Consider the following 27346-nt stretch of genomic DNA (forward strand, 5'->3'; position numbering starts at 1 on the left):
AGAAAGGTCATGTCACTGTGAAGCACAGGTCTCACCTGTTTCATGTTTCTGTCTTCAGTTTCCCAGCATGCCTCAGGGGTGGAGGTGTATGAGGGGGCGGAGTCTGTTCTGCTGCCCTGTCAGGTATCAGTTGATGTTTCCAGGAGCTCCACAGCAGCAGTGTGGGACCGTGATGGGTTCAAGAACCCAACAGTTCACCTGCGGCTGCAGAAAAGAGACAATCTTGATGAGCGTGACGATCTTAGTGGTCAGAATAAGCTTTACAAAGATCGAACATCAATGAGAGTCGACGCTCTGCAGACTGGAGACCTCAGCCTCACTCTGAGGAACCCCACAGTCTCTGACAGTGGAACCTACACCTGCACCTCCCGCAGGGCTGGAGAAGATCTGAGCCGGACTGAAGTACAGCTGAAGGTCTCAGGTCAGTGGACAGAGGTCAGATTGATGTGAGTTCATACAAACATGTTGATGATGTTCATGTCTCCTGTGTTTGTGTTACAGAACAACCTCCTCCTCCTCCAGTCTGGCCCAAAGTCGTCTCAGCTGTGCTGGTTACTCCGATCATCCTGGCTGCTGCCTTTGGTCTGTTTGTGTACCGTGCATATAAAAGGATGGACAGAGAAGGTGTGTGTGTGTGTTTCCACAGAACAGATCAGGAAGTGGAAGCAGCAGCCACCACCTCCACCTGTAACTCAGTAACACCACAGTTACACATTCAGTCATTCAGTTATTGTGTTCATATTATCACAATAATTAATAATTATTAATAACAATAATCAATCCTGTCTCGATGCTCAATCATTCAGGTAAGTATCTCCCAAACACTGCTGGACTCTGTGGCCTCCTTTCATCTTTCTCACAGCTCTAAATCTGCTGAGGAACTTTCCATCAGCTCATCTTTCCTCTCTGTATTAGTACTTTGGTAGCAGAGCCTTGAACTCACACTGATGGAGCACATTAGAGGCATCACCCACATCCTGAAGGTTTAACAGAGCTGCTCTTGTAGATCTGAACTGGCAGGATTTGTTTGACAGCGACGTACAGAGGTCACATGACTAATGTGAGCATCAGAGCACTTTCCAGGATCAGCTGGTCTGAGCAGCTGTTACTAATACCAGCGGCTCACAAACCAGCTTCTTTCAGCACTTACTGCTGTACTCTGGGGAAACAGTCCAGAAGTGTTTGTTACATAGTAGCAACAAATATTATTTTTCACTTAGTAGTAGAGATGGACCGATCCGATATTCAGTATCGGTATCGGTCCGATACTGACATAAATTACTGGATCGGATATCGGAGAGAAATTTAAAAATTTTGTCCGATCCAGTAAATATCACAAAAGCACCTCAAAAACTCGCTAACATGGTATAACCCGGGTCATGACCTTAGCACGTCAGCGCAGTATGCGTCACGTGATCAAGCGGTTATCCTGTGGGAGAGCTGAGAGCCATCATGTCAGCAGTGTGGACTTATTTCAAACTAAAAGACGAAAAAAGTAAGACTGCCGAATGCAACTTATGTGATGCAAGTGTTTCCCGAGGTGGTAGCAGTTTGGGGAATTTTAACACCACAAACATGATTAAACACTTACAGAAACACCACGCAAAGGAGTACGCGGAATTTAGCCTGGCCTCCAAAGCTAAGCAGAAAAGTGTACCGTACCAACAAACGCTTTTGGAAAATATTCAGAGACGTGAGAAATTCCCTCCGGAAAGCAATAGAGCGAAGCTGATAACGGAGAAAATAGTTGAATTTGTTGTGCTTGATGACCAGCCCCTTTCCGTTGTGGAAAATGATGGTTTTCGACGCTTAATTGAGCATTTAGAGCCTCGCTACATGCTGCCAAACCGGCATTTCATCTCGGAGGAAGCTATCCCAGGCAAGTACAAACAGGTGCGCAAGTTCATCTCCGAAAGTTTGGAAATGATTCCCACATTAAGCATGACAACTGATATCTGGAGCTCGGACGTTTGTCCGTTGTCCCTGCTAAGCCTGACTGTACACTGGATAGACTCGAGTTTTACAATGCAAAAAGCAGTGTTGCAGGCCAAAGAGTTTCGTGGTTCACACACAGGAGAGTCCATCGCTGCAGCCATGGAGGAAATGTTAAATGCGTGGGAAATTCCGAAGAATAAAGTCCACGTTGTTTTGCGAGACAATGCCAGCAATATAAAAAAGGCAATGGACCGGCTGGGTGTTGCAAGTTTGGGATGCTTCGCGCACACTTTGCAACTTGTGGTGAATGAGGGACTGCTAGCACAACGTGGTGTATGTGATGCTGTGACAGTGGGCAGAAAAATAGTGGGTCACTTCAAACACTCACCACAGGCATATTCGCGTTTGGAAGACATTCAAATGGAGCTGAACATGTCACCCAAACGTCTGATACAAGATGTGCGAACAAGGTGGAATAGCACATATTATATGATCAAGACCCTCACCGAACAGAAGCGAGCCTTGTGTGCATATTCTGCAGAGTATGATCTGCCTGCCACACTCAGTGCACAGCAGTGGGGGTTACTGGAAAAGGTCCTTACAGCTCTAGCTCCCTTTGAGGAGTTAACAAAGGAGGTTAGCGCATCATCCTCATCTGCATCTGATGTCATCCCTATTGTCTGCGTCCTTAAGCGCGTGCTCTCCCGAGAAAATGAGGCCGACGAAGGAATAAAGAAAATGAAAGGCACTCTTCTCGAAGCTGTTAACAGACGCTTCAGACACGTGGAATCCGAGCCACTATACACAGTTGCAACACTGCTGGATCCAAGATATAAAGACAGGTATGTAAGGCTTCACTCATGTTATTTTAACAGATCAACTTGTTTTGTGTGTGTGTGTGTGTGTGTGTGTGTGTGTGTGTAAGCAATCGTGCATTAGAGAGAGTGTGTCAGAAATGGTGAGGACATTCTAGATTAGTTGTGATAGACTTGTCATTCAGTCAGGAAACCACCATTGCGCATTATGACATGCATTGTCTGATTCAGAGTAGTACAGCAAAGTATGTTGAGGTCTTTATAATGGGCATGGAATAAATAGCAAGAATGAGGAATGATAGTTTAATCACACTGCTGAATGATACTAATGATAAATGTAATGATTGTTTAATATTAAAGTTTGGACTTTTTTTTTCCATTTCAGGTACTTCACGAGCGTAGAAACCTCAAAACAAGCTAAAGATGCTTTGATGGCAGAGGTGAGGAAGATGGAGTTTTTGAGAACTACATTAAACTCCTCAGAGCCAGCAGAGGGGACATCAACAGTCTTGGAGCCAGCAAAGAAGACTCCACGGGTGGAATCTTCCAGCCAAAGCAGACTTGAAAGTGTTTTTGATGAAATCCTGAAGGAAAACACTCAAGATCCTGTTCCTGCGTTAGCCACAACAAGTGCACGCATTGAAGTGCAAACTTATCTTAGTGAGCCAACCATTCAACGCTCAGATAATCCACTGCTGTACTGGCAAGTCAACAAACTTAGATTTCCCACTCTGGTTTCTACAGCAGCTAAATTTCTCTGTGCACCTACCACAAGTATTGAGAGCGAGAGACTCTTCAGTACAGCCTCCATTATCATTAATGAAAGGAGAAGCAGGCTGACAGCTGAGAAGGTTGAAATGTTGATCTTTCTGAAGAAGAACCTACCTCTCATGTTAAAGTGAAAAAAAAAGAAGTTACAAATGCATTATTAGAAGAATGTTGTTTGGGGTGTGTGTGTGTGTGGGAGGGGGGGTTGTTGGGGTTTTTTAGGGTTTGGAGAGCAATTGCTTTGTGTGCTCTGCTAAAATTGCACCTTTTTTCAGTACCAAAGGGTTTTTCAAATTTGCATAAAGTTGCAGTTTTATTTACTTGAATATTACTTTAAATACTTTGAGATTTAAAGTTCTGCATAAAGTTGCACTTTTATTTACATGAATGTTACTTTAAATACTTTGAGATTTAAAGTTCTGCCTAATGTTGCACTTTTATTTTGATGAATGTTACTTTCAATACTTTGAGATTTAAAGTTGTGCATAAAGTTGCACTTTTATTTACATGAATGTTACTTTATTTTACTGTATAATGATGCACACGTTCAGGATGGATATTTTGATAGTGTTGACAGCTAAACAGTGCTAAAGTTTAAATAAAGAGATATGCATTGTTGAAGTGAGCAATATTTTGGGTGCAGTCTTTTTTTATTTTCCTTGCATGCAAGTATAAGAGAATAGCTTTAGTGTTTTGTCATTTTAAATTTGACTTGGAACTTATACAAAAACAGTTTAAAAAATAAATATCGGATTAATATCGGTATCGGCAGATATCCAAATTTATGATATCGGTATCGGTATCGGACATAAAAAAGTGGTATCGTGCCATCTCTACTTAGTAGCAGCTCATTGGAGCCTTAAATGGGGATCAAGATGGCGCCGGTGTCCATGGCTGCTCGTCTGTGGCTTACAGTTTTGTTTGTTTTTATATTGTTCCTGTCATGTGACACTCAAGAAATCTGCTCTCTACTGGTGTACGATCGCCAGTCGCTTCTAAATCTCTGAAGTTCTGATCAAAACACAGTTTTTAACGGAGGTCAGAATTCATGGTGCCTGCTGCTGTCACAAATCCCAACTTGCCTATGCCATGCTGTCATTCTACCTTCGTGGCGAAGGCGTCGAGGTAAGCACACTGGTCGGCTGGTTAAACTCAAGTTATCTTTGGTGCACCATCCCACAAACGTAAAACCCTGTTAACCCTGTGACAGACTGGCGACCTGTCCAGGCTGAACCCCGCCTCTCGTTCTATGACAGCAGGGATAGGCTCCAGCAGCCCTAAAAGGGACAAGTGGAAGTTTTCTGTTTGTCGTGTCAAGTGTCAGCACTTTGTTTGCAGCTGGGAGTCTGAAAGTGCTTCATGAATAAATTGATTACTTACAGTGTTACTGGCTTTAATAGCCAGTAACTAATATCTGCTAGAATATCTGCAGACCATCAGTAGCAGCCTGAAGCAGAAGAATTTGTCTCCTTTATGTCTCTAAAGAAGAGCTGACAGATTACAACATACTGCAGCACTAATTCATGCACAACTTTCACAGATTAAATAAATGCTTGTTATAATTCAAAGTTAGTCCTGCCTGTATGTTTGACATAGGAAAGCAGCTGTTTGTGCAGCCTCACATGTCAACACACAACAGTTCAGCTCCAAGTCAGAGAAACACTGAAAACAGGAGCTGCTGGTTACACAGCAGATGATGGAGGATCAACCTCACTCATGTCTGTCTGTAAACCTCATGTTCTCCTCTCAGCTCTGAAGCCAGAGGTGGTGGAGGTGCCACAGGGGGAGAAGTCTGTCCTGCTGCGCTTTAAGACCACAGCTGACCTTCCTCAGGACGTCACAGTGGAGTGGAGAGACTCCAATAGCATGATGGTCCACGTGTATGAGAGTGGAAACAATCAGCCAGATAAACAGCACCAGGATTACAGAGGTCGCACAGAGATGACTGAAGATCCACTGAGAACTAAAGACTTCAGTCTGACCCTGAAACACCTCCGCCCAACTGACAGTGGAGTCTACACCTGCACCGTCTACAACAAGGATGGAATCATACTGCTGCAGAAATCAGTGACTCTCGTTGTCACAGGTGAGTGTAACATCTGTTTGTCCACAGTGTGAATCCTCCATGAATAAGATCCAACCAGACAGATTCTTGGGTGCTGTGTTCTTTATTTTAATTATTTTTAAGATAACCTTACTAATGTCTGGATATGACAGTATTTGTATGATCATCTTTTTGCTACTACACATAGTTTTTACCCCCATTAGTGGTTTCATTCTCAAATGCTGTTTTCCAGGCCCATTTTCAGAATATTGTATTACTTTGTTTTCAGTTCAACAATAATATGTGCAACAAACCTTTGGTAGGAGAACATACAAAGACATGATTTGTTAACATTTGTAGCATATAATTTATCACAGTTTGAATTTGCAGTGCTGTGTGTTTCTTCTCAGCAGTGCACACAGTGGGAATATTTAGTCTCATATACCACATTCATTTTATACCACATTCAAATGATTCATGTGTTAATTATGTAATAAATACCTGTGTCCTCTTACACAATACTGAACAACAGAGCAGTATCCACATTACATCATGGAACAGTAACAATTTTTTTATCTGTCTATCTTCTGTTTTTTCTCAGTTCCCCCGCCAGAGGTGGTGAATGCAACAGCTGGAGACGAGTCTGTCCTGCTGCCCTTTAAGACCACAGCTGACCTTCCTCAGGACGTCACAGTGGAATGGAGACGCAAACACATGAAGGTCCACGTGTATAAGAGTGGAAACAATCAGCCAGACAAACAGCACCGGGGTTACATAGGTCGCACAGAGATGAATGAAGATCCACTGAAAACTAAAGACCTCAGTCTGACCCTGAAACGCTGCGACCTCACTGACTGTGGAGTCTACACCTGCACCGTCTACAACAAAGATGGACACATGCTGCTACAGAAATCAGTGACTCTCAGAGTCAGAGGTGAGAGTAACAGCTGTTTGTCCACACTGTGAATCCCAGCTGTGTAAACCTGTGTGTGTCCAGCTGTTTGCAGCTGTGTGAGAATAAAAGCTGTACATCTGTTTGTGCAGCCTCACACATCAACACACAACAGTTCAGCTCCAAGTCAGAGAAACACTGAAAACAGGATGAAGAGCTGCTGGTTACACAGCAGAGGACATGATGGAGGATCAACCTCACTGATGTCTGTCTGTCTCTTTACAGAGAGTCTGCCAGACATTGTGCAAATGCAAAAATTAGCGGGGTCTGTCCCGCTGCCCTTTAAAACCACAGCTGACCTTCATGAGGCTGTTAAAGTGGAGTGGACACTCACTGAACCCAAACCCATGAAGGTCATGAAGGTCCACGTGTATGAGAGTGGAAACAATCAGCCAGATAAACAGGACCAGGATTACAGAGGTCGCACAGAGATGGATGAAGGTCCACTGAACACTAAAGACCTCAGTCTGACCCTGAAAGACCTCCACCTCACTGACAGTGGAGTCTACACCTGCACCGTCTACAACAAGGATGGAGACATGCTGCTACAGAAATCAGTGACTCTCAATGTCTATGGTGAGTGAAACAGCTGTTTGTGTGAATCCAGTATGAATCAAAGAGCTGCTGATGGATCTGTGATAACCTGATACAATAAAATAATGTTGAGACACAAAAGTGCTGAAAATGAATTTTAATAACTGAAAGTGTAATGAGATATTTTGTGTTTTCTATCTAATACAAGCTGAGCTCTCTATCATCATCATCATCATCACTCTGAGTTGTATAAGAAGCTGCTGACATTCACTGATCAGTACAGATGAATATATTTGCTGGCACAGCTACTCTTCAGGGTTCTGCTGATTGATAGACTACTTTAACTTTTTGGTAAATAAGGAACAGAGTGCTTCATCTTCTATATATATTTGATCATAAACTAACATTGTTTAGAAACAATAATTCATACTTTGATTCTTTAAATGTGTTATGGTAAATAAAAGCTGACAGCTAGAGCAGCAGTGTGTTTGGATAAATACAGATTTGCTGATGATGGAAAAGCACAAACAGAGTAAAGATGTTTGAAGGGTTTAGTGTGAAGACTGTGATCCAGGTCTGAAGGAGATCCACGTCAGCGTCCTGTGAAACCTGTCACTCACTCAGGGCTCAAAGTCTTTTTTTGTTCTGACATCACTTCCTGTGCTGTAAGTCCCGCCTCCAAACCTCTGATCAGATCTTGGTTGGTTTCTCTTAGGTTAATAACACACATATAAGAGTGACAGTTAGCATCAGCCCACAGTGAAGTTTCAGTGACTCCAGGCTGCCAGCAGAGCTGACACACTGACGGAGTCTGATTGTGATGAAGCTTCACTCAGTGTTTAACACATCCATCATGTTCCCGTCTGTAACTAGTGGCAACGACCACTCACAGCTGCTTAGTTTCACCAGGACTGAAAGCAGCACCGATAACATCAGAGCTTATAAATACTTTAAATATTACTCCAGTACCATCCATACTCATCACTGACTTTTAACAAAGGATCATCTCTGTGTTCAGGCTCTGTTTGATGGAAACAGTCAGCTGTGACTGTGTCCAGCTGTGACTGTGTCCAGCTGTGTGAGAATTAAAGCTGCACAGCTGTTTGTGCAGAGGACATGATCACTCACTCACATCTGTCTGATCCCTTTGAGAGAGTCTGCCTCACATGGTGGGCGTGCCACAGGGGGAGGAGTCTGTCCTGCTGTCTTTAAGACCAAAGCTGACCTTGGTCAAGTTTGTCACAGTGGAGTGGACTCAATGGTGTCTGTCTCTTTTCTCTTTTCAGACACTGTGAGCATGATTGGGACAGTGTATGGAAACAAGTCTTATTTGCTAGAATTCAAAAGAACAAATAAACTTGATCAGATTTCCAAAGTGGAGTGGGAACGTATACACCCCAAATACAAGTTCATAAAGAAAATAACACGCAATCAGGGAAATGAGGAAGACCTCAGTCTGAACCTGAAAGACCTCCACCTCTCTGACAGTGGAATCTACACCTGCACCGCCTACGGAGAAAATGGACACATCCTGCTAAGGCATTCAGTGACATTCAGTGTCAGAGGTGAGTGTAACAGCTGTTTGTCCACACTGTGAATCCCAGCTGTGTAAACCTGTGTATCCAGCTGTTTGCAGCTGTGTGAGAATAAAAGCTGCACAGCTGTTTGTGCAGCCTCACACATCAACACACATCAGTTCAGCTCCAAGTCAGAGAAACACTGAGAACAGGAGCTGCTGGTTACACAGCAGATGATGGAGGATCAACCTCACTGATGTCTGTCTGTTTCATGTTCTGCTGTCAGTTTTCCAGGCAGAGATGGTGGAGGTGACAGAGGGGGTGGAGTCTGTCCTGCTGCCCTTTAAAACCACAGCTGACCTTCATTATGTTGTCGCAGTGTACTGGACTGTCTCTGAACCCAGAGACACGATGGTCGACTACTTTGATGTGACTAAAAAGCAGCCAGGTTCACAGCAAAAGGCTTACATCGGTCGCACAGCGATGAATGAAGATCTACTGAGAACTGGAGACTTCAGTCTGGCCCTGAAAAAGCCCCTCCCCGCTGACAGTGGTAGCTACACCTGCACCGTCTGCAACAAGGACAGACGCATTCTGGTACAGAAAGTCGTGATTCTCAGAGTCAGAGGTGAGAGTAACAGTGCAGTTAATGTTGAAGAAATGATGTAAAAAGATTGATAAGAAGTTTACACTATAAAAAAGGAAGTGATGGGTGTTGTAGTGTCACTTAAAGATCTGAACACACCTTTAGCTGCATCGTCCCCTCTTGCTTCTGTAGTGAAACTACTGTCAGAAATATTTAAGGTGTCTAGTTTCATAAACAGCAGATCTTCAAATGATGTCTGCAACCACAGACAGCTCACTGTGTTCATCTGGATGTTATTAATGGAAGTGTTAGGCTGACTTCTTCAGCTTCTGCGACTGAAGAATCCTGGATGATTGAACGTGTTTCAAGGTTAAATCCACATTCATTCAGTGAATTAAAGAGAAACGAAAATAATCATAAATACTTGCTTGATAACATCACTGTGTGTAATTGGCATGACTTTAATTCATGATCCACAGAAAAGTGACGATGTTGTACTCCTTAGATGTACAGTTTGTATTTTATTTTGCAAAGATATAAAACAGCGTAGTGTTTACTCACCAGGACCTAAGAGCATCTTTTACAAGCCAAATATAGAAGCTAAGTCTGTTAGTTTTATCTACACGATGGATATGAATAAAACCTTTGGACTACATAACACTGAGCACAATAAGATAACTAACTATAAAGTGTCAGTGCAGAGTACATCCAAATAACATCTGTGATACTTGTCCGTCAATGTTAAACTTACAGCTGAGCGGCTCATGGAGAGCTGTGATTGGCCTGTACAGACCAGGTGACCAGGTGCTGAGTGAATGCTTGGTTTGCATTTTAAATATCACTCAGTCAGTTTAACTGTAGGAAGCCAAATCTATGCAGAGTTCATGTATGTGGTCGTTTTCATCACTATTAAAGGTTGTTGCAGTGTTCCCACTACTGAGACCACAGCTGAGAGGAAAGAGTCACATGATCACCTGGTTTGTGTTTCTGATGTAGAAACACTGAGACTCACTCCTGTTTTCTCCTCTGCAGCAACATTAAAGGGAACCATAGAAGACATGTTTTCATGTCTCAGGAAGAGGACGGCACCAAAACCTGAGGTCAAAGAGGAACTGAGGTATATTTGCAGGGTCACAGAGGTGTGTGTTTACCTGTCACCATGGTAACTGCAGCTGGTCCAGTTTCAATGAGCTGCACTTTAAATATGGAATTATCTTTATATCATAAGAAAAAAGAAATAAAATGTAATCTGAGCAAATGATTTCATTTCACAGGCACAGTTGAATTCCTCGTGCATAAATCCAACAACAAAGCTCAGCAGCCACACGCACGACAAGCTGCGAGTGTTTCTCCTCTGATCGTGCTGCAGCATTTTTATGCTTGTGCATCTGCTGGTGACATTTTGCTGGTGCACATCACTACAGCTGTTACCTGACTTGGCAGTGTGGAGGCGGATCAACCCAAAGATTGATTCTGTTCATCTGGATGTTTTCAGTGGGAGAAACATTTCAATATCATCCAAGTGACTCCTTCAGTCTCAGCTGACTGCAGGTTTCCAACCTTATAAACAGCACATTTGCACAATGACTCAAACCAGCAGCAGTGAGGGAACAATGAACAGTTCAGTGGTGCCACTGAAAACACAGAGTCCAGATGAATACAATGAACCTTTAGGATGCTTATTTAAAAGCCCCTTTCAAGGACACTGTACAGCAAATAAAACAGGCATAAAAACAGTTATATGGAGTCGGCAGTTTTAAATAGGTTTGTTTTGAGGTTGGGAATGAGGTGATGTTTTTGAGGTCTGCAGGTAAGGAATTCCAAAGTTGGGGGTCAGAGTGGCTAAAAGCCCCCATAGAAACAAGATGAGAGGAAGTGTTAAAATCTCCCAGTTCTTTTAATCTTTGGGCTGAAGGAAGGACAATACTCGGTGTATAAATGCTCAATCAACAATATTTTATTTCCATACAATTCAACACTTAAGAGCATAAGAACCATCATGATGGGGAGACCTGCCTGCAGAGGGTCACAGCAAGTCTCAAAATGGTGACGGGTTACTCAGCCTTTTATAGCCTCTAGTGGCCCCCACCTAGTCGTAAAACCCTAAACATTCACATTCTTTCTCTCACACGGCGCCTAAGTTATGACCTCGGCTCCCTGTCTTTCTGCTCTCTGTAAAGGTGGGGGTATGGAATGTAGTCTGTTTCTCCCATTTATCAGTACAAGGTCCTCTGCACCCAACATTCTCTTCATGATTCAGCAGTATGAAATGTCAAGAAACAGTGTAACACATTCAACAGTGTCGAATAATACAGGTCAATCAAATAGATCTAATGATTTTCACATTTTTTTAAGTCAGAAGTATAATGCAAACTAAAACTACATACTGATCACACACTCTATATTAAGGGGTATAATATGATCTACAGCAGTATTATAATTCAACTACTTTGATTACAGATATAAAGTAACATATGATAACAAAATAATCTCACAATTCCCCCTTTTGATCTCTTAAAAAGAGATCACTTATAACATACACTCCAGTATTACAAGGTCCAGCTCTTCTTGGTCCTGAGGCCCTCTGTCCCCCTTTAACGGGTCGACCATATGTGGAATGACCTCTGTGTTTAGCAGTTCAGATACAAGAAAAATTAGATTTACAACAATAACAGCGGTTACAGATGACACTCCCATCACTCCCCAATTCTCCCACAGCTTTATTTTGGTGCTACAGTTTCCCACTCCCATTTTGATGCCACCTTATACCTTTCAAATGTACTCAGACTAGAACCTCTGTCTAAGGAGCTTTAAACCTTTATTATCACTGCAGCTACCAGTATCTTCCAGTTGGGTGATTCTCAGCTTCTCTCTTCGACCTCAGGGGTTAGACCACCCTTTAGTCGGTGCACAGATCAGGGGATTATTCTGCCCCGATTTCAAACAAAGATCTGTGTATTTTGGGGTCACCGCCGTGTCCCCCTTTTTGCCAAGAGCCTCTCGAACCTCGTTGGTCTGGTGTTCCTAGATTTTCGCCAACCCCTTCATGGTTATTGCTGTGTTTATGGGATCCATCTTCTCGAGGAGCCCAAACGCCATGACACTTGACCCCAGTTGCTGTCTCGGCAGTCCCTACATCTGTCTCTGCTGTGAAGGGTCCTCATATCTCCGTACCTCGTCTGGTGTCTGTTCCTTTCTCTGCAAGAGACAGAAAACCAAAACACCTCTCTCCCTAGCCTTGATAATCTAATGTTGTTATCCATTGTCCTTCCGGTGCTGCAAATTTGGTTTAAAATATCATGTTCAGGACTCTCTGACCCAGGGACTTATTCTAATCATAATCTATGTGTGTGTAAAAAAAAAAAATCAAAAATTAATGAACCATTTCTAAGTCTAACACACTATAAGCTTAAGTTTTACCATACCTAAATTATTAAACACACAAAGTCATAAAATGTTCATAAAACCATTGTTTGATGTTAACACTCAACTTCCCCCCTTTTTGACACATTCCCATGTGTCAATTCAACGAAGCTAGAAAATTAAAAGAGAAGGTTAATGACATCATATCTCAGAACTCAAAATTAGCAACCAAAGGGTTAAGTCTGCAGTTCCACACTCTCATGTGAAGCTACCGTCTCCTCTTCAGTCTCTCTTATCCTCCTGCTCCTGTAAAAACAAAACAAAGCAAAGCAAAGCATCCACCCTTCTCTTGCCGGCTGGGTGAATTGTTTGTCAGCATTTACTAATCCTAAAGTTGGTGCAGTCATTGTCTCAGTATCAAGTCAGTCAAAACTTTTAGTCCGTCCATCACAGTCCAGTCACATGCATCCATTCACACCCATTCATACCAGATGTTGCTGATAATGGAGTCTCACGCGTGACCTATTCGAGCATCCATCACCAGCAAGATGACGTCATCATTTTAAAAGAAAAACAATTCCTTGTTTTTTGGAGTGGATTGACTCGCTGCAATCCTTTTAGACTCAGGACTATCTTATGTGATCAGTGTCCCATATAAGTGAATTTCTCCCAAGCCAATTACAATCATGGAGAAGCACACTTTGCAACTGTTTACAGTAATAATATTTTATAGCGCTTTAAATCTCAATCTTTCAGGCCTGGTTTAAAGAGCTGATTGTTAAATCATGAACTCACAAAATATCACCACCAGTGGATCACACCTCTCAGATTTTCTCCTCAGTGCACTGTAACAAAAACAAACACAAACGTAACCAACAAAATACTAATAAAAATAACACAAACTAGGGCCCGTTGCAGACATGTCCAAGCATAAAACTATCCCTCTCTCGCTTACGAGAAAGAACACAACCCAAAGCTCACTGATAAAATCAAGCTAGCGCTAAGCAAAACCAAAAAATCAACCAGAAATTCACAGGAACGTTTTGCTTCCTGCCGGGACAATATTGTGTAGGAATGAGAACCTCAGGTACCGTAGCACCTTTTGTTCCTCCTTGAATTAAATCTCAATCACAGAAAATGCAGTACTCCAACCTAAAACTTCATCATTTTCACTCTGTGCCTCTGTTCCTCACCAGGCTGTGTGAAGCACAGCAAAGAATTCAGTCAAGGCCTTGAGCCATAAACAGACATCACGCACAGACATTGTTTTCATAACCAAACTGTTTCAGACCTTACCCCTTAAATCTACATAAATGTGCTCTGGGTGACATAAAACACATTTTAAGTAATCAATGGTAATCAATGGTAATCAATGGCCTCATAAAAATTATGTATTGGGATATTTGTGTGCAGCATTTTGCATATCAGCATAAGCATTTGTTAGCAAAGCATTCTTCATTGCATCAGCGTGTATGTGTGTGTGCGCATCACTCTTCGTTGCACAAGCGTGTGCATGTGTATGTGTATGTGTGTGGATCACTTCTCAGTGAATCAGCATTCCAATGTGCGTGTGTGTGTGTGTGTGTGTGTGTGTGTGTGTGTGTGTGTTCATCACTTTCCTGTTCTGGTGTCTTGGGTAAACCACAGCCTGAAGCATGCCCTGGGGTCCTGCCCTCCTCCTTTTCAGTCTGTTTGCAACCATTGCTGCTGCTGCTGCTCAAAGTTCTGTCCATCCTGGTTCTGACCCCAATTGGGGCAGTCCTTTCTCCAATGTCCATGCTCACCGTAGGTGAAACCTGCATCTTCTTCTGTGTTTTTGTCCATTCTGAGGTGCCTTTTGACCTCAGTTACTCCTCCTGTCTCTGTCACGCCCTTTTTGCTGCCCGATCATGCGTGTTGGTCCATCACTGTCCTGCACAGTGTTAATGCAGAGTTATCAAGATCAGCATCCTTTTGCTTGACCTTACTTTTCATTCGGGCTTGGCAGGCGTCTCGTCACAGCTCTGTCAGCTGACGCAGTCTGGGAATTTTCCCCCCGTGTAGTGAAACGGGCCTTGGATTTAACGCTCTCCGTCTCTGCTGCATGAGATCGCATTCCTGCAGCACTTGTTGACATTTTCAGGTTGTTGTGGGTCCAGCTATTGCAGCATTTGGTCAGGGTCACGTAGAGGGGAGAGCAGGAGTCCAGGTCAGCCTCGGCTTTCAGGGCCGGCAAAGCAGCCTGTAATTAAACATAAAGAGAAAAAACAAAAAACAAAACAAAACAAAAACAAACAGAAGTGTACGAACAGGAAAATGATGTTGTGTTGGCTGTGTTACAACGAGAGGGGAGAAACACCGGGGCAGGCCCTGTGTCAGCCTTCTCTCCCCCCTTTTTTTTTTTTTCTTTCACGATATAATCAACTCATAACCCACCAAGTTGACAGGACAACATGCACATGTTCAAATTCTTAAGATCATGTTTAAACTCACAAAAGAGAAATTTTCTTTCCGTCGGTAATCACTTGTGTTGTTCAATCATCAGAAAACATCTCACAATTTGTTATTTCATCACTGGTTGGTCATACCAGTCTCTTTATTTTCTTTTTCTTTGAAGCTAAATTGTTGTCCTGCAACCCAGAGGGTTTATTTGTTAGTAATGGATAAACCTCATCATTAAAACAGAAGTATGTTAATTTTTGCTGCTTTAACCTTGCTGGAAAATCTTCACATGTTCATGAGTGTAAGCTGTTTTTTCATTGCATGTGTGTGCATTTTTAGGCAGGTTAATTTTAACTTTTTCTCAAACAAGGCGTTACCTTAAAAGGAGCCTTTCTCTCACATTTCTCTGCTTGTGTGTGTTTTTGTTTCACCTTTTGTTGTAATGCTCCGGACGCCTTCCCAACCTCCACAAGTCCGTCGGCCCCAATTTTGTGTTAAAACTTCTCTTAATTTCTCCTCTAATTCTCTCCTCGCTGCTGTCTGTTTCACAGCTGCTGATTCTTGCTGGGTGTGGTTCCCCTTACTATAATTTTGCTTCGGCCGCTGTGCTTGTGGGGGCAGTTGGTCCAGGTCCGTAGCTTCCTGTATTAACACACTAAGAGATTTATTTAATATCATTTTCATCACTGTTAAACAGATAAGCAGGCAACACGCCCACCTTGACAGCGCAAACTGCACGTCAGTCTCCCAACACATTCCTCTCTCTGCTTCTCAATAATTCTCCACTACACACCTCTTCTCTCTCCTTTTTTTATTATTTTTTATTACACCACAGAGTAATACACCCAATTATGCCCGTCTATCTCTATGTGGCTCCAAATTCCCTCTTTATTTAATTTCACGCTATCAGGGGACAGGCACACAACAATTTTAACCACTGAAACGTCACTGAAACGAGGACTCTAACCTCTATTTTAAGAAATGAGGACTCTAACCTCGGTTTTCTTTTTGACTACTCTAGAGCTCAACCTTTGATCGCAAAATGTGTCTTGGTCTAGTCCAGAATAAATGTGAACCCGTGATTACACGGCCGTTCCAGTGTTATTCTGTTATCGTTTGAGGGCCCTGAGTTCTCAGGTGATAAGCCTGGACCTCCAGACGCCGCTGGTCCGTGCGTCGCGTCCGACACACGGTGGGGGAGCCAACCCCAGGACAAACTTAATTTCCACAGGTACACTAGGTATCAACCTTTGATCCTAAAATGTGTCTTTACTCTAGTGTCCTCCTAATCACACATCAACCGCCACTGTCACTGTGTTCACGCTTCACACACACAGAGCGCGCCCCACACACAGAACTGCACCCAGAACGCGCCTCACACACAGAACACCCAGAGCGCGCTTCACACACAGAACAGCACCCAGAGCGCGCTTCACACACACAACGCCCAGAGCGCGCCTCACCAGCAGTGAGACCCACAGAGAGCGTTTTTCATCAGCGGAAATTTACACAGAAACCTCTTAACTCAACTGTTAGAACTCTTTGAAGCACAATCGCACCATACACCATGTACCCCTTTTACTGCGCTTATGGCCGCCACAACGGGGCAAAATCGCATCATAAAACAGAAGTGATGCTCGTCCCCGAAGCTCAAAACCGACACCATAAACCAGCGTCTACTTTACCTTTAATCGGGGTGAAGTAAATATTTTACTTATAATTTTATGACCGCAGCCCTCGAGGCTCAAAACCGACACCATAAACCACCGTCTAACCTCTTTTCAATGTGCTGAAACCAGCAACCCCTCACTACTGTACTTATGGCCGCATCACCGGAACACGGCCGTATCATAAACCAAAACCTACGGACGTGTTTCGCATTTACGCGTTGCCGGCGCTCAACCGCACCGTAAGCCAGTATCTGCTTAACCTTAATTTCACACTAATTTCATGGCCGCATCAACGAGGACTCAACCGACATCATAACCCACTTCAAAACCTCTATTCAATGTACTGGACTTATGGCCGCGTCTCCAAAGATTCTAATGTATTATTGCTACAGAAGCCAGTCTTAGACAAAGTTAAATGTGGAAGGTAAAGTGGGCTGCAACTAGACTCAACGTAGTATGTAATTAGTATCTTGCTAGAAGCAGTTCAGCTGCAACTAGACTCAACGTAGTATGTTATTAGTATCTTGCTAGAAGCAGTTCATTTAACACACTGGAATACAGCCTCAACTTTTGTTGTTAGTATCTTGCGCCAAAAACCAGACACCGACAAATTTAATGTGAAAATACGTGTAACTCAGCGAACAGATTAATTTGGAAAGCCCAATATGCACATTTGGTATTTATAATACAACAGGCTGTGCTTACCTTTCTGTTTAGGCCGGCCTTCTGTTCGCCTTGCCCCACGATCTCACCACAGGCCAAATCTGCCCCTCCTCAGCACACCAAAGATCCGGGTCACCGGCACCAAGTTGTTAAAATCTCCCAGTTCTTTTAATCTTTGGGCTGAAGGAAGGACAATACTCGGTGTATAAATGCTCAATCAACAATATTTTATTTCCATATAATTCAACACTTAAGAGCATAAGAACCATCATGATGGGGAGACCTGCCTGCAGAGGGTCACAGCAAGTCTCAAAATGGTGACGGGTTTCTCAGCCTTTTATAGCCTCTAGTAGCCCCCACCTAATCGTAAAACCCTAAACATTCACATTCTTTCTCTCACACGGCGCCTAAGTTATGACCTCGGCTCCCTGTCTTTCTGCTCTCTGTAAAGGTGGGGGCATGGAATGTAGTCTGTTTCTCCCATTTATCAGTACAAGGCCCTCTGCACCCAACATTCTCTTCATGATTCAGCAGTATGAAATGTCAAGAAACAGTGTAACACATTCAACAGTGTCGAGTAATACAGGTCAATCAAATAGATCTAATGATTTTCACATTTTTTTAAGTCAGAAGTATAATGCAAACTAAAACTACATACTGATCACACACTCTATATTAAGGGGTATAATATGATCTACAGCAGTATTATAATTCAACTACTTTGATTACAGATATAAAGTAACATATGATAACAAAATAATCTCACAGAAGGAAGAGAAAAGGAAAGAGAAGAGGATGATCGGGGGCGCTGGAGTGGGATGGTGATCTGAACCAAGTCAGAGATGGTGGGGAGAGACAATGAATAGCCTTAAATGTATAGAGGAGTTTTTTAAAATGCGAGATTTGACTGGGAGCCAGTGAAGCTGCTTCAGAACAGGGTGATGTGGGTGGAGGGAGTTTTGCTTCTCATCCATAAACTCAATGTACTGTCATGTGACTCTTGCGTAGGTGGTAGAAGAGGTTTGCTGTGTTTGAGTGGGGGCGGGTTTGTGGCATAATTTGCAGAGTACAGTTTTCTGCTCCGTGTCAGACTTTTCTTGCTACAGAGCCCCTCGTTTAGAAATAATGTCCTGGATTTGTTTTGGTCCTTCTATTTGTCATCATTTCAGTTTATTTTACAAAATCTCAACAGGATCTTCAGCTTTATTGTGAAAGGTTTATGTAGAAACTAAACAAGTGGAAGGCAGAGCCACATGCTGGGTTTACCGTCGTTGTTGCTAACGACAACACCTAAAAACAGTGGCTTGTCTGTCCATCCGTAGTGTGGTTATATTAAATATAAGAGAAAGAAAAAATTGTAAGAGATTGATATAGCCACTACAGTGACCATCACAACCATGAAAACATAAACCGTAAACAGTTTACATTGTGACACCATGAAATAAACGATCGTGTATAATATGAAACAATACGCATTTTCATAACGTCATCAGATATATAGCATTATATCGAACAGCCCTATCCGCTGAAGGGTCCTGACACCAACACAGTGACCAATCACATCAGGACCCTGGCCTCCTTCAGTCAAAGTGATCTGAACAGGCTAAAATGACCTTTGCTAGCAGATTAACTGTACAAGCGTAACACCGCTGCAGCGCGAGCAGAGGAGAAACCTCTTTGGGTTTTGGCTTCTTTGTGCATCTGGCTGCAGTGCTGCACTGACTTTATGAGGAATTTAATTATTTGCTTGAATTATGTATTTTTTTCTTGCATGTGTGTAACTCCCTCCAAGTTGAAAAACGGACACAAGGCGTTCTTGATTTTTACTGGCATTTATTGCACCCAGGTGCCACCAACGATGCCGTGAGAACTGTACAAACAACATAGAATAATCAATTTCCACAGTAAATTGTTCTCATAGAGAATAAACAAGAAAGCACATTATTAAACAAGATAAAACACTTACAATTTTACATTTACAAATTACACGTGACCACCATAAACTCGCCAGTTCTGTCACAAACAAACATCTTATTTTCCTATCACGACATAAACACACATTGCATACCTCATTGGCCGCATTAACTTGCAGGGGTTAATGAAAACACATCTTGCAGTGTCACTCCTTTTCACAGCTGGACAATTTCGTTGCATGCGTTTGCATAGCTCTACCACCGAGTGAGAGGGGTGTCACTACCCCAGGGGTGTCAAACTCAAATGCACAGTGGGCCAATATTCAAAACTGGAACAAAGTCGTGGGCTAACATTAATATTTATTGAAAAAAAAAATCTTCCTCCTGATATAAGAAAGAATCTTTTCCTATGGACTCAAACAAGTTTTGCTGAAAAACTGTATATGGAACAAGCAAAGCTTAATACTAAACAATATATATATTAGCTGTATAATACCAGTAGGCCAGCTCTAATAGTAATTTGGTATGGCTTCGCGGTCAAATTTGGCCCACAGCCTAATTACATTTGGCCCGCGGGCCAGAGTTTGACACCTATGCACTACCCGATCAGTACCGGAAACCCGATCGGTACCCCACATGCGCGAAAGATGTCTACTTCCGGTCGAAGCGTTTTACGATAGTTACAGGTCAGAGTATCTGTTAAGATGTTAAGAATAATAAGTGTCTCTTAAAATGTTTCCGATTATGAAACATTTAATATAATGTAGACAAAAACAAAAAAATAAAAAGATAGTTACGGATCGGGACTCCCCGATCCTTACTGCGCATGTGCAAAGTCGGACCGTACAAATCGGGTCTACCCGATCTGTACCGCGCATGTGCAGGGGTTTTCTTCTTCTTCTGTTTGTTTAGTAGCAGTTTACTCCCCAGTGTACGAGGATGCCGCCCCCTGCTGACCGAGCGAACGAACCCTATTGTAAACTGAATTAGCGTCATTACAAATGTGTGTTAAATTTGATTTAGTGATAGTCGAGTGTGTTTATGCTTGTCTGTGTGGAGAGGATTGATTGGAATAGTGATGATGATGTCCGCTATCACTGTCAGTTGTCAGTAAACACTTAATCTGACTGATGAATCTTTACGTGACACATTACTAAGTCAGTATTATTAAGTGTGTAATTCGGCACCAATCTTCTTATTTTACGGCGCTGTTGTTATCGGGGGAAGCTCTCTGTTGAGGAGAAAAGCATGAAATTGTTTGTAAATGGATTATCCACTGTTTAAATGTTCCGGGCAGTCGAAAATGAGGCAGAGCTGTTGAGAAATGCTAGGAGCTAACTGGGCGCTAACCGTATCATTCAAAAACATTAACTGTCGCAATGTTGGCAAAGAGAGGAAGTAACGTAACATTTGCGCATGCGGGGTACCGATCGGGTTTCCGGTACGGATCGGGTAGCGACAAGGGGAAAGCATGCTGCCCTCTATCAAGTGTGGCGTGCAACGGGGGGTGCCAAGATGGCGGAGTGAGTAGACGCTCTCTACCGAGGTCTGCACAGAAAGTTGCAACGGTAAAACCTCAACTTTATGCTGCTAACACTAACAGTTGACTAAGCAAGTGAAGATACAGCAATCATCGGGCAAGAAGCAGCAGAATGCCGAATCAGAAAGCAGCGAAAAGGGGACTGGAAAGTTCCAAGTCTAAGATAGCGCCTGAGAATGCTAACGAGGAGAGTACTACGCCCAGCAACATGCTAATGGATAGCTTCCATAACTACGCAGCTACTACGGTGGCACTCACGTTAGCCGAAGAAGAAATGGATGAGTTCCCACCTCTCCCTGTCACACCTCTTAAATCGCCAGCTCCGAAGAAGGTGATGTACGGACGCAGCAGCTCTGACCAAGTTGATGTAAACCAGATAATTTCCAGTTTGTCGGCATTAATTAACTCCAGGTCTGATAACATTGAGAGCATGGTGAGAGAAAACTCGAACATGGTGAAAGAGAATACGCTCCAGATTGAGGGTCTCAAAAAGACGATTGATTTTGTGTGCGCGGAAATGAAAGATATGAAGGGGAAAGTTTGTGACCTGGAAAAAAAAGTAACTAAAGAGGAAGGTCGAGTGGACAACTGCCAACAGAGAATATCTGAGTTGGAAAGATATTCCAGGAGGTGGAATCTCAGACTACATGGAGTCAAGGAGGCTGAGAAAGAAGACGTAAGGGGAAAGGTGATCGAGATATGCCAGTCTGTTCTGCCAGAGCAAAATCATAGGCTGCTTGACGTCATCGACACCGTACATCGACTTGGAGCCAAGCGACAAGGTAGCACCAGACCTAGAGGCATCATCGTGCAGTTCACCTCCCGAATCTACAGAGATGCTGTATGGAAAGCAGCCAAAACATCCTCCTACCTGCAGGACAATCATTTGAGGTTCGCTGAAGATCTGTCCAGGGAGGACAGAGAACGTCGTGACAAACTGTGGCCGATGATTGACAAAGCCCGTAAGGAGGGTAAGTCGGCTTATTTCGTGGGAGGCCGAGGATTCATCATTGGATCAGAAGTTTTCCCTCCTTCATAGAGACGCTTTTTCAGTTTCCAAAATGACATTTCTGTAAGCTTGTTTACATGGTGAACTTGATATTTTCACCCTCAGGTTAAAGTTTTATTTTGTGTTGAAGAGTGTGTTTTTCTATAACAAGCTAAATTTGAACCATAGCAGATAGTTAAATACTATATTTTTATAGGCTTAGTCACTCAGGGTTTTTACTGTTCTATTACCTAAATTGTGCAGCACCCGGTCCCCTTATTCTATAGATCTATTCTTAGCTGTAGAAGTTTAGAACTGACTTTTTCTCTTTCTTTTTTCTAATAACTTTGTCTTTTTCATTTGTTTCTCTTAATACCAGGGGTTTGAGACAAACATGTAAACGCAAAGCTTTGTTTTTGTTTGCCAAACAATTTAAAACAGATTTTTGCTTTTTCCAAGAGAGTCATTCCACACCTGCTGATACAAATTTTTGGAAATCTCAATGGGGTAATGAAGTCTGGTTGTCCCATGGCTCTGAGCATTCTGCTGGAGTTGCCATGCTTAAAAATTCTTTTTCTGGGGATGTGTTACATTCTGACTGTGACACCTTAGGACACTACCTCTGCTCAATAATCAGACACAATAACAGTACTTTCATTGCAGTAAATGTATATGGTTACAATAATAAAACTGAAAATGATAAATTACTTGACTCCTTAGAAGAAAGAATTACTTTCTGGCTCTCCAAATACCCAAATTCAGTCCTCTTAATTGGTGGAGACTTTAACATTGCTTTAGATAATACGGTTGATAGGTGGCCTCCAGGGCAGCAGTCTTCATACAGTGCAAACTTAAAAAATTTTATGGGAAAATTTAATGTTGTGGATATTTGGAGAGAAAAATTTCCAGACGATAGACTCTTTACTTGGAGCAATAAGACAGGATCCAGGCAATCACGTATTGACTTTTGGCTTGTTTCTGACTGTATTGATAAAGATAATATTACTGTTAATATACTTGCCACCCCCCTCACTGATCATAGAGCAATTCACATTAGCGTCCAAATGTTTACACTAGATAATATACCTCATAAATTCTCTTATTGGAAGTTAAATAATTCTTTACTAAAAGATAAGATGGTTAACATGCAGATTAATAAATTAATTGTTTATTATTGGAATAAAGCTAACAGAGAGAAGTCCTTTTGTACCAATTGGGAACTCTTTAAATTTGAAGCATGCAAATTCTTGGAAAGATATGGGTGTCAAATTACTAAATTAAGGAAAGCTGAAGAACAAGAAGTGATAAACAGAATTGCCTCTTATTACCAGAAGTCCCCAGAAGAAATCTCAGAGGAAGATAAATTAACTTTACTAGAACTTCAAAATAAATTGGACGGTTTATATCGACGTAAGGCTGAGGGTGCTTTTGTAAGATCCAGGAAGAGGTGGCTGGAGGAGGGTGAACAAAATTCTACTTACTTTTTCAGGCTTGAAAAATACAGATCAAAAATAAACTCTATTCATCAACTAAATATTAATGGCATTGTCTCCGACAATCCTAGGGAAATTTCGTATTTCTGTGCCGAATTTTATTCTAAACTATATAACTCAAAATATAATGATGTTGTCTCAACGCGATTTTTCAATAATATTAAAAACCTAAAAACTATTGTTGTGGAAGATATGAGTTATTGTGACAGCCCTCTGACTGTGGAGGAAGTCTGTACTTCCATTTCTGCACTTAAGGCCAATAAATCTCCTGGCACAGATGGTTTGACTGCAGAGTTTTATAAATCATTTTTTAATCTCCTGGCTCCGTTTTTACTGCAGGTTTTCACAGAAAGTATAAAGAATAACACCCTCCCTCCTACTCTTACTCAAGGTCTCATAACACTTATTCCAAAACCAAACAAAGACTTACTTTTTATTGATAATTGGAGACCCATCTCCTTGCTCAATACTGACTATAAGATTATGGCTTTAATACTTGCTAACAGAATTAAAGAGGTCTTGGACACTGTCAGGGGAAAATTCCCGAATAGAAGGCTGCCAAAGTAAAACAGAGACACAATGAGACAATATAAAAAATCATATGTACATGGGTGAACTCTCGGGAGAGTCACACAGTACTCTTCTTTATTGCAGGTTATATAGGCATGTAGGTTACACAGCAGACGGAGGCAGTCTCCGCCTGTTCTCAGAATATATTGCTTAACTGACAAATGCATATCTTACTAAACATTCTGTCCGTACTATACTAAACGTCTGCTTAAGTGGCATTTTCCGTTGCTTTTTGCACAGGAACTTGTCTTCACAGGCATTTGATAAGCATAGGCAAGGTTTCATGTTTTATCAGGGTGAGTCGTCATTCAGAGTTTACACAGTTACAAGCAAAGCATATTTGAATAATAAACAAAATCTTTTCACAGACACAATTATCGATGAGACACAATCAGGCTTTATGAGAAATAGACACATTTCTAATAACATTAGACTGGTTCTGGATTTACTTGATTACTCTGATTTGGTACCTGACAATAGCTTCATTCTCTTCCTGGATTTTTATAAGGCTTTTGATACAATTGAACATCAATTTATTTTCCGCTCTTTGGAAAAATTTGGCTTTGGCCAGTTTTTCTGTAAAGCTGTCAAAACCTTATACACGAATGGCAATAGTTCTATTAAAATGATTAACGGCTCCACCCAGAGATTTGACCTGAAACGTTGTATTCGCCAAGGATGTCCTATTTCACCATATTTATTTTTACTTTGTACACAAATTCTTGCAACTAATATCTCAAACAGTGTTGTACAAGGAATCACCATAGCTGATAAGGAGCTCGTCATCAGCCAGTTAGCCGATGACACCACACTCTTCTTGAAGAATGCAAACCAAATCCCTCCAGCCCTTAGTGTGATTAATGATTTCTCTGAGGCCTCTGGTTTATGCCTAAATCTAAGAAAGTGTGAGTTACTAGCAATTAAAGACTGCCCTGCAAATACTATCTGTAATATTTCTGTTAAACAAGAAGTCACATACTTGGGACTGTTAATATCCAAAGACCAAAAATCAAGATGCTCCTCAAACTTCACTCCAATTATACAGAAAACCCTAAAAAAGTTCAACCAGTGGCTGCAAAGGGACTTGTCGTTGAAAGGTAGAGTGTTAATTACTAAAGCTGAAGGGATATCCCGATTAACATATGCTGCTCTCTCTTTACATCTGGATAAGAAAATTAGTAAAGATATTGACCGTATGCTCTTTAATTTTATATGGAAAAACCGTACGCATTATATTAGAAAAACTGTTGTGATGAATAAGTACGAGTCAGGTGGGCTTAACGTCTTAGACTTTTCTACTTTAAATAACACTTTCAAAATTAATTGGGCTAAACATTTTCTTAAAAATCCTACCTCTATCTGGAACTTTATACCGTATCATATTTTCTCTCGTTTTGGTGGCTTTAATTTTATTTTAAATTGTAATTACAATGTTGAGAAACTCCCTGTAAAACTTTCATCCTTCCATAAGCAAGTCCTCTTAGCGTGGACCCTCATTTATAAACACAACTTCTCACCTCACAAATACCTTATCTGGAACAACAGAGACATTTTATTTAAAAATAAATCACTTTTCCTGGACACTTGGGTCCAAAATGGGATCCTATTGGTGGCTCAGCTGGTTAATAAAGAGGGACAACTACTTACTTACAACGATTTTATTGCACTATATAATTTTCCAATCAGTGTTCAGAAATTCTCAATGGTGCTTGGTGCCATACCCTCAGGGACTCTGTTATATAAAAACACTGACAGCTCAATATCTACCTCAGTCACTCTCCCTGATCCAGCTGAGTCACCAATAGGAAAAATCTGCTTTTCACAGGATCTTGGTAACAGCAATAAGAGAATACGTAGTTTATTCCAAGAAGATATATAATATCTTACTGGAACCGATATGTTCCAGATATCAAGTGGAAGACAGTCTGGATGATCCCTCATAAATATTTGATTGTAAATAAGGTGAAGGAAGTCTCATTTAAAATTCTACATAAATGTTATCCAGCCAGTCACTACATGGTAAAATTTCAAAGAGACATAAATACTAATTGTACTTTCTGTGGGGATCATCCAGAAACTGTGACACATCTTTTTTGGTACTGTTCTTTTACACAAAGATTCTGGAAGGAATTTAGCAGGTTTGTTATTGTCCATATTTTAAGGGAGTTTTCTTTACGATGGGAAAATGTTTTATTCTGTTTCTTTAAGTTCCCCAAGAGGAATGATAAATGTTTTTTATGATAAATTTGTTAATACTTTTAGCTAAATTCTTTATCCATAAATGTAAGTTTACTAACAAAACACTATATTTCTGTCATTTTTTTAAGGATGTGGAAATGTATATACAATCAATATCAGACTCTACCAACAAAAAGGCTCTCAAAACAATATATATCTGTGAATTTTTGCGTGTATTCTTGTAACTTTTTACCCCTGGCTTTGTGTGTTCATGTTCTGTTGTTTTGTATACTTCATCTGTTTGTATGTTGTATACTCATTGTTTGTTAAATAAAGTTTACAAAAAAAAAAAGTGTGGCGTGCAACTGAAAATACTGTCAACCCCAAACAACAGACTGAACATTGGTTCCACCCTGGAAACATTCTGTAAACCATTTAAATGTGTATTTTAAAACCCAACAATGTATACATTAAATCTGATATATTAAAATAAAGTATTTTTAACTTATTTATTGTTACTTAATCCATGAAATTATCTTAAACTGCATAACTGCTGCTGACGGCAGCCACAATGGGACTCATGATATAAAGATTATTCCATATTTAACAGTGATTAATGGAACAAGGAGCTTAGAGCTCAGTGAGTGAGTGCCCGTGCAGGTATGAATGTATGAACCTGGTTTTATTCTTGGCTCTGATCCTCATCCTAGTTCCAGCTGACCGATCAGTCTGTTTGTAGGATATTGATCAGCTGGCACAGCTGGGATAAACTCCAGCATCAAACCCACCGACCCATGTGAGTGTCTGACTCTCCTCTGTGTCCTCAGGAACACGAACCATGAAGACGTTCCTCTGACTGCTGAAGAAACAGTCTGAGGAGGAGGAGGAGCTGGTGATGAAGAGCAGCCTGTGTGTATATACAGTATTTGTTGTGTATTCAGCCCTGAGGAAGATGAAGATGCAGCTTTGCTTTAGCCGTCTTCTGCTAACAGCTAACTAACCTCAGCCAGATGTTCTGCAGCTGTTTGTCTAACATTAGAAGTTTATAATGATGATAATGTGCATGTTTCTGCTATTCTGATGGATCTCCACGGAGCGTCCTGACTCTGTGTCACATGTTAGCTTCATGTGGGTCAAAGGTCAAAGTTGCTGACTGTCAGGAAGCTTCAGAGAAGATCAGACAAACAGATGAAACACCCCCTCTGACCTCAGAGCTCCAATCAGAGCAGGAAGGACCTGTGATGGAGGCCCTGAGGCCACACCCACACTTCCTGTCAGTGCCTGTGATTGACAGCTGCCTCCATCAGTATCATATATATCCATATAATCACCCTGAGGTCACTGATGTTGTGATGTTGGTTCTGTATAAACCACATTAAATGTTTTTACACATTAA

General features: G+C 41.5%; 2 protein-coding genes and 1 long non-coding RNA gene across 6 annotated transcripts; 2 read left to right on the plus strand and 1 right to left on the minus strand.

Annotated features, from left to right (window-relative positions):
* On the plus strand, window positions 1-27346 carry LOC102079272 (muscle M-line assembly protein unc-89). 4 transcript variants are annotated; one of them, XM_025904248.1, is made up of 9 exons: window positions 1-421; window positions 502-624; window positions 5269-5604; window positions 6164-6496; window positions 6740-7090; window positions 8335-8613; window positions 8945-9193; window positions 10184-10290; window positions 10426-10905. In XM_025904248.1, the coding sequence occupies exons 1-9, from the start codon at window positions 43-45 to the stop codon at window positions 10507-10509; spliced, it is 2241 nt and encodes a 746-aa protein (XP_025760033.1). In that variant the 5' UTR covers window positions 1-42; the 3' UTR covers window positions 10510-10905. The 4 variants fall into 4 exon arrangements, with proteins under 4 accessions (XP_025760033.1, XP_025760031.1, XP_025760032.1 ...); XM_025904246.1 differs by having other exon boundaries at window positions 2-421; window positions 8852-9193; window positions 10426-10903; XM_025904247.1 differs by lacking the exon at window positions 10426-10905 and adding an exon at window positions 26778-27346 and having other exon boundaries at window positions 3-421; window positions 8852-9193.
* LOC102079185 (zinc finger BED domain-containing protein 4-like) lies at window positions 1233-4143 on the plus strand. The gene is made up of 2 exons (XM_005466302.4): window positions 1233-2777; window positions 3136-4143. Exons 1-2 carry the CDS (start codon window positions 1453-1455, stop codon window positions 3650-3652), a joined length of 1842 nt encoding a protein of 613 aa, XP_005466359.2. The 5' UTR covers window positions 1233-1452; the 3' UTR covers window positions 3653-4143.
* Window positions 19090-19393, minus strand: LOC112844631 (uncharacterized). Its single transcript, XR_003217374.1, has 2 exons — window positions 19337-19393; window positions 19090-19138 (listed from the first exon to the last, which is right to left on the minus strand). It is a non-coding gene; the product is annotated as an uncharacterized LOC112844631 (long non-coding RNA).

Source organism: Oreochromis niloticus, unplaced genomic scaffold (genome assembly GCF_001858045.2).
Source record: "Oreochromis niloticus isolate F11D_XX unplaced genomic scaffold, O_niloticus_UMD_NMBU tig00000648_pilon, whole genome shotgun sequence".
Taxonomy (NCBI): domain Eukaryota; kingdom Metazoa; phylum Chordata; class Actinopteri; order Cichliformes; family Cichlidae; genus Oreochromis; species Oreochromis niloticus.

Bases quoted from the DNA above. Each gene is read 5' to 3' on its own strand.
- LOC102079272 (XM_025904246.1), top strand. From the start codon at position 43: ATGTTTCTGTCTTCAGTTTCCCAGCATGCCTCAGGGGTGGAGGTGTAT. The intron at 422-501 runs GTCAGTGGACAG...TTTGTGTTACAG, and splicing joins AGTACAGCTGAAGGTCTCAG to AACAACCTCCTCCTCCTCCA. The intron at 10,291-10,425 runs GTGTGTGTTTAC...TTCATTTCACAG, and splicing joins ATATTTGCAGGGTCACAGAG to GCACAGTTGAATTCCTCGTG.
- LOC102079185 (XM_005466302.4), top strand. From the start codon at position 1,453: ATGTCAGCAGTGTGGACTTATTTCAAACTAAAAGACGAAAAAAGTAAG. The intron at 2,778-3,135 runs GTATGTAAGGCT...TTTCCATTTCAG, and splicing joins GATCCAAGATATAAAGACAG to GTACTTCACGAGCGTAGAAA.